Genomic DNA, 12,894 nt, shown 5'->3' on the forward strand with positions numbered 1-12,894 from the left:
AGAAATAAAGCTGAAGATCAACATTGGAAAGAAAGATGTTATCTATGAGTACTACAAATAGCCTAAACATACTAAAGACACCTATTGGATGATGCACCCAAGCTCATTCCTGCCAGACTAAAAAATGGAAGCAATGGAAAGAGGATTGAGAATAGAAAAGGTGGAAATGCAAATGTAGCCACCTCCTCATAGAATGAAAAGGGGCAGAGTGGTAAGAAATCAATTGGAGAGCAACTTGCCACTAGGGCTGAGTATGAGAAGTATGGTCGAATAATCAGTCATCTGGAGTCTATTTCTACAACATCTATTTCTTCATAGACAATTCCTTCCTTTTTGTATGCATGCTTGGGTATTCGTGCCATTGCAAATCATGCTACTATTTTAGGTACTCATAAAATCCCTTAGATAATTAATTTTAGTGCCTCTAGCCATATGACTAGTGTTTCACATTTACTCACCTCTTACCAACTCCTTTTTGGTAAAGACAAGATATCCCTTATTGATGGCTCCCTTGTCCCTATCATGGGAAATAGAGACATTAAGACCTCACATGCCCTAACCTTATCATTTGTTCTTCATTTACCTTAATTTAATACTAATTTGATTTCAGTTAATATTTTAATTAAACCCTTGAATTATAGTGTGACCTTTTTTCCCTTCATATTGTGTTTTTCAAGGCATAAAATCTCAAAAGGCGATTAAGAGTGACCATGAGTGAATGGGATCTATCTAATAAACATGCCTGAGCAAAGATAAGTACAACCTCAGAGAATTGCATTTGTATCAGAGTCCATTAGTCATATTATGTTATGTCAAAGTCGTTTGGGTCATTTGTCTTTCTCTTCATTGAGTCAATTGTTTGTAGAACTATTTAAAGGAATACGTTTGTTGAGCCTACACTGTGAGTCTTGTGAGTTCTAAAAGCATTGTAAAAACACTTATCCTTTAAGTAATAAAAGATCAATTAGTTATTTTAGTATTGTTCATTCCAATGTATAGGGGCCTTACCATTTACCTTGTATGGGTGGTTGTAGATATTTCATCATATTTATTGATGACTTTTCACAATATACCTAGATTAATCTTATGCATTCTCGTGTTGAAGTGCCTAAATTTGTACAATAGTTTCATGGATATATACTCAATCAGTTTAATACTCGTATCAAAATATTCCGATCAGACAATGCTAAGGAATATTTTGAGAATGACCTTACCTTCTACCTTGAGAAATTTGATGTTGTTCATCAAAATTCTTGTGCTCTTAGTCCACAACAAAATGGAATAGCATAGAGAAAAAATAGACATATTGTGGAAGTTATAAGGAGTATTCTTTTTGCTACCCATGTTCCTATGAAGTTTTGGGAAGATGTGGTTTTAACAACTACTTATCTTATTAATCATATGTCTTCTTGAGTCTTTGGGTTAAAGTCTCATTTTGAATTTCTCTTTCCTAGTCTTAAGGTTTTCACCATTACTATGTGTGTCTTTGGTTGCACTTGCTATGTCGACATTCCCAATTCCAAGAGACATGAGTTTGAACCCAAGGCTCAAAAGTGTATCTTCATTGATTATACCTCCACACAGAAAGGGTACTATTGTTTTGATTCCATTAATGACACCCAGTTTGTTTCCATGGATGTAACCTTTGCAAAGTCGGTCCCTTTTTATAGTTGTCCTTCTAAGGGGAAGAGATCTCCTGAATTGTTTTTACATCCCTTTATTTTCTAGCTCCAGTTGAGTCTTGTGTTGAGCCCTCCATAGTTGCCCCACTCCTGTGGAGAGATCCTCTCCTTTGAAGTTTTCCATTCTTGCTCCTCCCCTTCCTCCCATTAATCCTTTAGTTTTTACCACTCATCCTATTCTCTAGATGTGGTACCAATGGCAAAGACTAAGGCAGATACGATTTGATCCCACATCTCCAATTGATTCTCAATAGGCATGACATCTCTACCACCAACACCCTCATTTGCTCTAGATGTGGTAAGAGAAAATGTAAAGCTCATTGCATTTCCAAACACCTTTCTTATAGTTTGTTGTCTCCATCCTACTATTCCTTTTAGCTTTCATTTCCTTATAACCCATCCCAAAGTTAATGATTAAAGCCTTAGCCAAACCATAGTGGAGGGGTGCTATGATGATTAAAATAGAAGCACTTCATAAAAATAATACGTGTGATATTGTTAACTTGCCAACTAGAAAGCAACCTGTTGGTGTAAGAGGGTTTACACTATCAATTATCATGTAAATGGGTCAATTGAGACATTTTCTACAATTGCTAAAATGACATTTGTGAGAATTATTTTATCCTTAGTAGTGAGCTATGATCAACTTCTTTATCAGCTTGATGTTAAGAATGCATTCCTAAATGGTGATCTCACTAAAAAAAATTATATATGTCCATTCCCCCTAGTATATATGGTAAGGAGATTCAAGATAAGGTGTGTAGATTAAAGAAGTCACTTTATGGCTTGAAACAATCTCCACATGCTTGGTTTGACAGGTTTATGACTGCTCTTATTCAATTTGACTACACTCAGACTCAATTAGATCATACCCTCTTTGTTAAGAGGAGAAATACTTTAGTTACATTTCTTATCATTTATGTGGATGATATTATTGTTGTTGGTAGTGATATAGAAGAAGTTAATGATCTCAAGAAGTTCCTCAATTCTGAATTTCAGATTAAAGACTTAGGGGAGTTGCGATATTTTCTTGGCATTGAGGTTGCTAGGTCCAAAGAAGGTATATTTATTCCTTAATGGAAATATGTGCTAGATCTTCTTACTGAAACTAGAAAACTTGGTGCTAAACCTGACTCCACCCCAACTGGTGTGAATCATAAACTTTCAACTAATGATATAGAAGTCTAGCTAACATGAGAGTGTTTCAAAGATTATTGTGGAGTGGAGATTTCTTTATCTATGTATAAATTGTCCAAACATTTTATATGTTGTAAGTGTAATCAACCAGTTCATGCATGCTCCTAGAGGCACACATATTGTTGTTGCAGAAATGGTACTATGCTATCTTAAGGGAACTCCAAGGAAGGGTATACTATTTTTAAACATGGTCACATGAAGGTAGAACCATATATATGTTGATTAGGCAGATAATGTTGATGATAGGAGGTCCTCATCAGGCTATTGTGTTATGGTAGGTAGGAAGGTTATTTTTTGGAAAAGTAAAAAGGAACCAATGGTTGTTAGATCTTCAATTGAAGTAGAGTATAGGGCTATGACCCATGGGGTTTCTGAGTTTTTATGGCTTAGACCTCTCCTTGATGAGATGGGTGTTTCATGTGACAAACCACTAATGTTATATTGTAATAACCAAGTTGCTATTAACATTGCTCACAACCCAGTTCAGCATGATAAAAATAAGCACATTGAAGTATATAGACACTTTATATGGAGGAGAGTGACTTCAAGAGAGGTGTGCCTTCTTTTCATTACATCAGAAGAGCAACTAGTAGATTCTCTGACTAATTAAGCTCCAAAATCAAAACTTCAACATTATGTAAGCAAGTTGGACATAATTGACATATATGTGCAACTTAAGGGGGAGTGTAGTCAAAATGGGCCGAATGGGCCTCTTTTGTTTTGTTTTATTATTTCTTTATTGTTGGCCACCCCATTAAGGGCATCCAGGGAATTGTACTCAATTTAGAATTAAGAGAATAGAAGACACCCCAGGTGCTAGAGAGAGAGAAAGGATTGAACTCTTCTCCTCTCTTCCCTTCTCTTGTTCTTCCTTTTCTTTTTTTTTCTATATTTTCTAAATTATTGTAGGTGTATTCCACAACTTTACCATCCCCTTTTTGATCCATTTTCACCTAGAATTTTCTCTCATCTAGCAACTTCCCCTAACTTCAATTTCCACTCTTTCCTCCTAAACTAGTCCTCCTATAAGCCCCTACCCTCCCTCTAACCCACACTCATAATCCCCTCTTAAATTTGTTGATATTTTGGTTTTCCTTCCCTCAACATTCTAAATATCTATTTCTTATAGATTTTCATATTTTTTTGCCCTTATCCATTTCATTTTCTTATAAACTTTAATTCTTCCTTGCCCCCTTAGTTCTCTTTCTACATTGAAGTTAAGTTATTTTTTAATGATGGGTGGGTCAACTAGATATTTACAATGCCAATTAAAGATGGGCCATTTCTAAATCCCCTACATGGAGCATAATTGGGAAATGATCAGATATTGGTTATGCCAAAGCTGTTTGAGAAATTTTCCCAATATGTTCCTCCCACTATGGAGATACTAAAAGAAATTATAGATTTGTATCTTTTGATGATAACAAAGAAAAAATTGCAAAATTATAAGAAAACTAGTGAAGTATGTTAAGAAATAAGCTATTTAATAGAAATATTTAATCACACTTTCTTAAATCAACAAAAGATAATGTTACTGAGAAAGAATTTAAGAATAATAAACAAAATACAACAATTAATTTTATTATTTTCATTAGATAAGAAAAAAATTGCTAACCTCAACATTAAGTGACAAACTTTCCCGGAGTGAAGATTCGGCTTCTTGAATATTCCCCTCATTTAGCTTTGCTTCAACTTCTAAAGTTTTAATGGAAAGCCCATTTGCACGGACTTCATTAACCGCCGCCATTTTGTTATCTCTAAATTCTTTAGAACTTGATTAGTTTACAAAACTCCCTAGTCTTTTGCTTCTTGCAAGTTTCATACCCACAACCCTAATCTTGCATCCTTCAAATAACCAAACAAAATACATAACCATAACAAATTAGTTTACAGAAAAAGCTAATCAGAAATCATATGCATTGCTTTTGTGTATGTGTGTGTCCAATTATGACTACACAATGACAAGGATAATTTAACACTAGATTCAGATGAGGAAACACAAACAGGAACAATTTGACAACAATGTTACAAAAAGTAAATTTATGACTAAAAGAATCTAAAAAAATGAAAATCAAACACATAAAATGTAGATCAAAGAAGAGAGTAGGCCAATGCCATCCACAAAAATTTGAAGAAAACAAAATTTCTAACCCATCAAACCAATGTGGTGTTTAGTTCATTGTTCAGAAAGAAAAAATGGTGGTTGTGTTCTAGAACCATATGCCTCCTTACGAAAATGAACATATTGATTTTGGATAGTCATAGGTGTTCTGCTATGTATGGTTGTGATTATGTTTTAAATCACATAGAACTACAACCACCATTCAACTTTGATCATATGATTCTTTGTTTATCATATGTTAACAATAATATATAATACATTAAAAATATAACATAATATGTTATATATACATATATATAATATAAATATATAATAATATATAATTATAGTATGCAAAAGAATATATAATATGTTAAAATTATATCTAAATATATTTTATAATGTGTATAAAATATAATATACATTACATTTTATACAATATTGGAATATGGCCCAAGATATACAAAATCACTTAGCCGCACTAGCTTCTTTCTGAACCATGTGGTTGTTTCAAAAGCTATTTTCTATAGTGTTCAAAACATGGGGATTTTTCTGATTTCAAAGCCATGTTTTTCTAGTTGTAGAATCAGTAACAAAAATAAAATGTACTCCAAAATGCTAGTTGCGTGCATGAACAAAATGAAATATGAACACAATCACAAAAAGAACCCCACCCCTAAATCTACTAGAAATCAAGGAAACAAAAGCGTAATTATTATTAGAGTTGTTTGAATCAAGTTTAACAAAGAATTCATCTAAGTCCAAATAACATTAAAAAGTAAAATAGAATACACCCAAATAATGTTAAAAAGTAAAAACAGAGAATGCCAATAAGACACAAGGAACTTGGATATTACACCAAATGTGGAAATTCCAACATTTTCTAAAAAGATTGAACAATCAATTGAAGCCCATATAAACTCCATTAGAACTTGATTCTAGATCAAGGGAAACATGCAAAGAATTACACAATCAAATAAAAAGAAATGAAGTAGAAATTAATAAAAAATCGTGTGGTTAATTTAATGTTGTTGCCAAAACTCTATTAATCAAATATGAATTCTATTATCTCTTTATTTTTCCTTCTCTTGTAAATATGGTAACAAAACAATGATGGGACAAGATTCTCATATAGCTGGCCCCAAATATTTGAGGTTAAGTCTTAGTTGAACGATGAATAATAAATCTTGGACTGGATTTCACATCTAGAGTATGGGAGAAAAATATAAGGTAAAATTCTCAATTAGTACCCTGTGCTTTGGGCCTAGTGCCACTTTGGTCCCGAACTTTAAAATGTGACAATTCAGTATCCAAACTTTTAAAATATGACAATCCAATACCTATCGTTAACTAGCTGTTAACAAACTGTTAAATGGCATTTGAAAAAGGCATAAATGCCCTTCAAGTGTTATTTAATTTTCTTTATCAACCATTTAAATGTTGACAAAAAATTAACAGTCCCAAATCCTTGCCTTTCCCATTCAAGAAAGTTGGGGTCATGTTTGATTGGGCACTCTGGTGACCCCAACTTTCTTGAATAAAAGAGGAAAGGATTTGAGACTGTTAATTTTTTGTCAATGCTTGGATGGTTGATAAAAAAAATTAGATGACACTCAAAGGGCATTTGTGTCTTTTTCAAATGCCACGTAAGGGCTGATTAACAGCTAGTTAATAGTAGGTACTGGATTGTCATGTTTTGAAAGTTCGGGTACTGAATTGTTGCATTTTAAAGTTTGGGGACCAAAGAGGCACTAGGTCCAAAGTACAAGGCACTAATCGGGAATTTTCCCAAAATATAAACCATTATTTCATTTTCTATTGTTTGTTTCCCAAATCCTTGCCTTTCCTTGTTATGAAACACAAGGAAAGGAAAATGAAGTGAATATTAAGAGTTTATTTCATTTTCTGTTGTTTATTTCACTCTAAGAAAATTGGTGGAAAATATAATTGTCAAGTCATTTAGGTGATTTTGGTGATAATAGGGTGCCTAGGCAATGAATAAGCCATAATAATTTTATAAAAAAAATATATTTTGGTTAATTCACTAGTTTTATACACCAATTAGCAAGCATATTAATTGAAAATATAGAAATTATGTTTATTAAATGACATTAAATCTCCTCTCAAAACATGGCAAATCGCCATACTTAAAAGGCAATAGTATTTGAAATATATTAATCTCAATATTTTAAAAATAAACTAATATAATAAGTACTTAATAGAGAAATTTCATATCAAATTAACAACTAAAGAATGTTATAATTTTATATGATAAAAATTTAAGATAGAGAGTAAGTATAAGAGAAAAGGGTGGAGGCACTCTTTAATTTAATCTAACATATAGATAAAGTAGAAAAAGCAAAAGAAAAGAAGCTTATTTATTCTTTCTTTCTTTTTCTCTTCTCAAAATCCTTGGATCATTTTAAGGTTCAATAGTAAAACATTAAAACAAAATATAAATGGTATTATATAATATACAAAACATAATAGAATGTAATAACACACATGTTCGTAAGATTTAGGCATAGCAATGATATTATAGTAAGATGCCCACCTTGTGCTTTTTGTTGCTTAAGTGGTGATGGCTTGACAACCACTAAAAAAAAGTACAATTCTCCTATTCTCTTTGGATGATGAAAAAAATCTATATGAAAATAATCAGTTTGCAAATGTTTAGAATACAATGTAGTATTTTTTTGATAATTTATTATTAAGTAACTACTATGAGTAATTATCTTTTTTTTTTCTTTGTTGTAAGTTACAAAAGGTTATTATCCAACTCAAAATATACATTTTTCTTTCTATGCCCTTTTGCTTCTAAATTGTAAATAATCCATCCATTAATATAAAATATGATATTTTCTAACCCCAATTTCAAATAAAATTGCAAAATCAAAATCTTTAAAATATGTCAAATAAAGTGGTAAGCTCTAAGCAACAATAGCGAATTCATCAATCCTAGGACTATATCATTGTTTAGAAAATTAAGATATATCTAAAACTTTTTAGCATTTTGGGTATTCCATGTAGAAGCAATGAGTGCACACACACAATAAATTGATCTACATTCCTTCTATAGAATACCAATAACAAAAGCTTCAACATAAATTAGAAAGAGAAACCACAATATCTCTAGCTCAATGTAAACATTATGAAATGACAGGTTAACAAGCTAAGCGTATCCAAATGGCTTCCTCAATCAAATCACAAAAAAATCCTAAAGGAAATAAAAGTAATACAGGGAGCATGAGAACACATCATACCATAATATCAACCAAAAAACAGTCTAGTGAAAGAGAATATAAAAAAAGCAAAAGAAAACTAGAAAAGAATTTATTAGAAAAATGGAAGAAATTTTAAGTTTCAAATACAAACAGAATGTATCTCAGTAGAATGTACATATCTGTCTATAGAATCATATAAAATTTAATTTTTTTCTCTTTCTACTATAAAGCTTAAAACTTGAATAGTAAAATAAAAAAGAAGAAACACCTTCATCCCTACCCACAGCTCGATTGATGATCTAACAAGTTGGATTTTCTCAACAGATTATACTTTTAGGCCCAAGAACTCGAATTTGCCTAAGTTGCCATCTACATAAATGGATGAATGGATAAATCACAATAATAGTTGAATACTTGAATTACAAAGGAATGATCATAAAATGGGACCTTCATTATGTAAGAGTAGAAAAAAATGGGTAAAGACATCTATAGGGAGAGAGAGAGAGAAGTGTGTTTAATTAGGTGCGTAAACAGAATCCAAGAAAATGGAAAGACAAAACAACCATTAGTTTTATCATTTAAATCTCATTGGGAGAGAGAGAGAGAGAGAGATCCAAAAAGATTTAACTCCCAAAGCTATGGATGTCAACAGGGCGGGTATATGGTCAATTGATAAAACCCGACCCATAATATTAGAGTTCAAACTTCAAACCCTATCCAACCCCAACCTATGAATGGTAATACTAGTGAAAGGATAGGATAATACTTTTTAATCTCACTTTTGTCATGAATTGGGGTTTAATATGGATTGGGATCAACCAAAGCCCATTGAACATATTAATACAATTTTATCCCTTAACTCAATCCACTGACACCCCTACCCCATGCTCTCTATTGAGTCTAAAGGCAAGGGATCTATAACTGGTCAAGACATATGCTTTGCCATCTGTCCTAGATAGGAATTATTAAGACCCACCATTTATAGGTCCCACTTTAATCCAAAATATATTTTCTTGAAGCAATTGATGCATAAATCAGCAGTTCAGAAGACAATCTAATTTTTGTGCATGCCTCTAGATGAGACCAATCTAATATCTTCCACATGGCAACTTAGAAGGCTAAGTGATCATGGTGTGGGTACCACAAGGGTGTCCTTAGTGGGCTAACCCTAGGCTTGGTCCTGATCTAACCTAGTGTTACAAGCTTAAAACATAAGTCTAGGCCCATACCTACTTGGGATTCTTGTTGAGTCGAGCCTGATTCTATACCTATTTTGTTTGTTTTGTAACTGCATTTTCCAAAACCTTATGACACAATACCCCAATTGTATTATGTTAAATTCTCCACTTGTCATTGTTATTAAGTGTACATGCAAATAAAAATTAGTGAGGTGGGGGAAAGTGAAAATTGTCTACTTTATATTTATTATATAGTTTTCTATTTCATATTGTATGTTATATAATGTTATATAAATTTATTTTATCCATTATATAATATAAAATAATATATAAGATGAAGTATGTGTGTCATATTATAAAATTTATATATATAATATACAATATAAGGTAAAATAATATATACAAATATGTATATCTAATGTATATTAATAGATACAAGTTATGTTAATGTAAACAAGGATTTATCAATGATGGTGAAGGCATTGATTGGCATTTAAAGAAGGGTTTCAATTTTCTATCAATTTGGGCATCAAGCCTTTCTACATTAAGGTTTAAAAGGCTAAAAGCGTAAATGCCCAGAAAGGTAAGGTGTAAAGCATTGAGGCATTGGGAGAAAAATTAATTAAACTTTATAAATGATAAAAATAACATACTATATACCAAGTTAGAATGATATAAAGTACAAATATCCATAAAATAGAAATTTATAAATAATTCTAAATTTTAAAGGTAAAATAAAATAATAAGTAATTAACCCACAATTATAAATATTTTACATTACAAGTTTCAAAATATGAAAATTCTTGAATTATTCAAATAACTAGACACTAGTTTAGAATAAAGTAAATATATGAAGAATCATGCATATAATTGATATTAAATCTATGGTTACTTGACAATCTAGAAGAAAGGAAACGATTTAACTTATTTGATCTATGAAAAAAATAATAAAAAAATAAATCCACTAGGAAGAAAAATGAGAAAAATAACAAACTTTGGATGTTAGATTTAGAATAACAAGATAGATAGATCACTTAATTTATCAAAAGGAAATTAAGAACTTTTTTAATTTTTTAAGTATTGATTTTTTTTTTGTATTTAGTGATACATGCACCACACTAATAACCCCCTCCCCGAAGTTGGTGGTTGCAAGAATGAAATCCATGTCTATGCTAGAACAAACTAACATACCAACTGAGTGCCCCCCCCCCCCCCCCCAGTGCAAATATAGAAATGATCAATACAAATTTAAGTATCCTTGCTTCATAAAAATGCAAAGTTGGTTTAGTTTTGTAATGATAGCAAGAGAATGACCCCCTATTAAGTATGGGCCCAATATTTTAGTTTTTTTTTATTTATGTATTCCAATAAATTTTGTTTCACACCCATTTTTTATATTGTAAATTTTGGTTATTATTTATATATGAATTTATTATTTAATTTAAAAGATTAAATCAAGTTTTATTTCTAAATAATAACCCATTTTATGGATCCTATTTCATTTAAGTTTTTGTTTTTTCTTCATTTTTAATAGAGGTAACTACCACTAACCTTTTAAGAGTCGAGATAACTATCACTTAAGTGGATAGACACATCTATAAGCAAGGAAACTTTTGTTTGTAAATGGGAATAACCACTATTTTATTTAATCTAACATGTAGATAGAGTAGAAAAAGCAAAAAAAAAAAAAAAGCCTTTTTATCTTTCTCTTCTTTCTTTTTTTTTTCCCTTTTCAAAAGCCTTGGATCATTTTAAGGTTCAATGATATTATATAATATACAAAATGTAATAAAATGAAATAACACACATATTAGTAAGATTTAGCCATAGCAATGATATTACAATAAGATACCCACCTTGTGCTTTTTGTTGTTTAGGCAATGCCTTAACAACCACTAAGAAAAGAAGTACAATGCTTGTATTCTTTGGATGGTAAAAAATCTATAAGAAACTAATTAGTTTGCAAATGTCTAGAATACAATGTAGTATTTATTTGATAATTTATTGTTAATTAACTATTGTGAATAAATATCTTTTTTTCTCTCTATGCCTTTTTGCTTCTAAATTGCAAATAATTCATTCATTAGCATAAAATATGATATTTTCTAGCCCGTTTCTAGATAAAATTATAAAATGAAAATCTTTAAAATATGTCAAATGAAGTGGCAAGCTCTAAGAAAAAATAATGAATTCATAAATCCAACAACTATATCATTGTTGAGAAAATTAAGATATATCTAAATTTTTTATTGTTCTGGGTATTCCGTGTAGAAGAAATGAACACATACACACACAAGGAAAAAGAAAAAAGTGCATAGCATTCTATAGGCATGAGGAACATGATTACTATGACCATCCTAATTAGGACTTTCCCTTCAATACAAAATTCACTACGAAATTAATCTACATTTCTTTTAAAGAATACCAATAACAAAAGCTTCACCACGAATTGGAAAGAGAAACCATAGTAACTACAACTCAATGTAAACATTATGAAATGACAAGTTAACAAGATAAATGTATCTAAAAGGCTTCCTTAGTCAAATCACCTAAAAAATCCTAAAGGAAATAAAATTAATATAGGGAGTATGAACATTCATCACACCACTACATTAACCAAAAACCAGTATAATGAAAGAGAAGAGAAAAAAGCAAACAAAAACTATAAAAGAATTTATTAGAAAAAGGGAGGAAATTTGAAGATTCAAACACAAACATAATGTATCTCTCTAGGATTTATGTATCTGTTTATGGAACCATATAAAGCTCAAAACGTTTTTTTTCTCTTTCTACGTATAAATCTCAAAACTTGAATATTAAAATCAGAAATAAGAGACACCTTCATCCTTACCCATATCTCGATCGATGATCTAACAAGTTGGGTTTTCTCAACAAATTATACTTCTAGACCCAAGAACTTGGATATGCCTAAGTTGCCATCTACATTGCCCGAAGAAAGACAGAAATGGACGAATGGATAAATCGCAATAATAGTTGAATACTTGAATTACAGAGGAAAGATCATAAAATGGGCCCTTCATTACGTAAGAGTACAAAAATGGGTAAAGAGATATCTGGAGAGAGAGGGGGGGGGGGAGAGGAGAGAGAGAGAGAGAGAGAGAGAGAGAGAGAGAGAGAGAGAGAGAGAGAGAAGCGTGTTTGGTTGGGCGCATGAACAGAATCCGAGAAAATGGAAAGTAAAAACGACCATTGATTTATCTTTTAAATCTCACAGGGGAGAGAGAAATAAATAGAGAGAGATCCGGAAAGATTCATGTATAAGGTAATTATCATTGGAGTGGATAGACACATGTACAAGGAATGAAGATTTTGTTTGAAAGTGGGAATAACTACTCTTGATATGCTCTTTCTTTAGAATATAAGATGCCACTTGTCTAAAGTAGAAGCTTTTTAGTATAAGTACTTTGTTTTAACATAATATTATTTACTTAAGAGGGGTATGGGACTACCCTGGAATTTTCTATTTTAGAGGAACCTTTTAGTAATAAAAA

At 31.2% G+C, this 12,894-nt stretch overlaps 1 protein-coding gene across 6 annotated transcripts in view; it reads right to left on the reverse strand.

Moving 5' to 3' along the window:
* Window positions 1-12,569, reverse strand: part of LOC148862171 (protein NPG1-like) — a 39,569-nt gene extending 27,000 nt beyond the window's left edge. For all 6 annotated transcript variants that reach the window (XR_016095072.1, XR_016095071.1, XM_088941835.1 and 3 more), the window contains exons 1-2: window positions 12,234-12,569; window positions 4,495-4,724 (exon numbers count right to left, since the gene is read on the reverse strand). Coding sequence is in view for 4 of the 6 variants with exons in the window: in XM_088941835.1 (XP_088797961.1) it covers window positions 4,495-4,626 (132 nt within the window). In the remaining 2 variants the exon portion in view is untranslated. The remainder of the gene's footprint in view (window positions 1-4,494; window positions 4,725-12,233) is intronic.
* Between the last annotated feature and the right edge of the window lie 325 nt (window positions 12,570-12,894).

The sequence above is a fragment of the Nelumbo lutea genome, chromosome 4 (assembly GCF_056320005.1).
Source record: "Nelumbo lutea isolate HS-2025 chromosome 4, American lotus-T2T, whole genome shotgun sequence".
Classification (NCBI taxonomy): Eukaryota; Viridiplantae; Streptophyta; class Magnoliopsida; order Proteales; family Nelumbonaceae; genus Nelumbo; species Nelumbo lutea.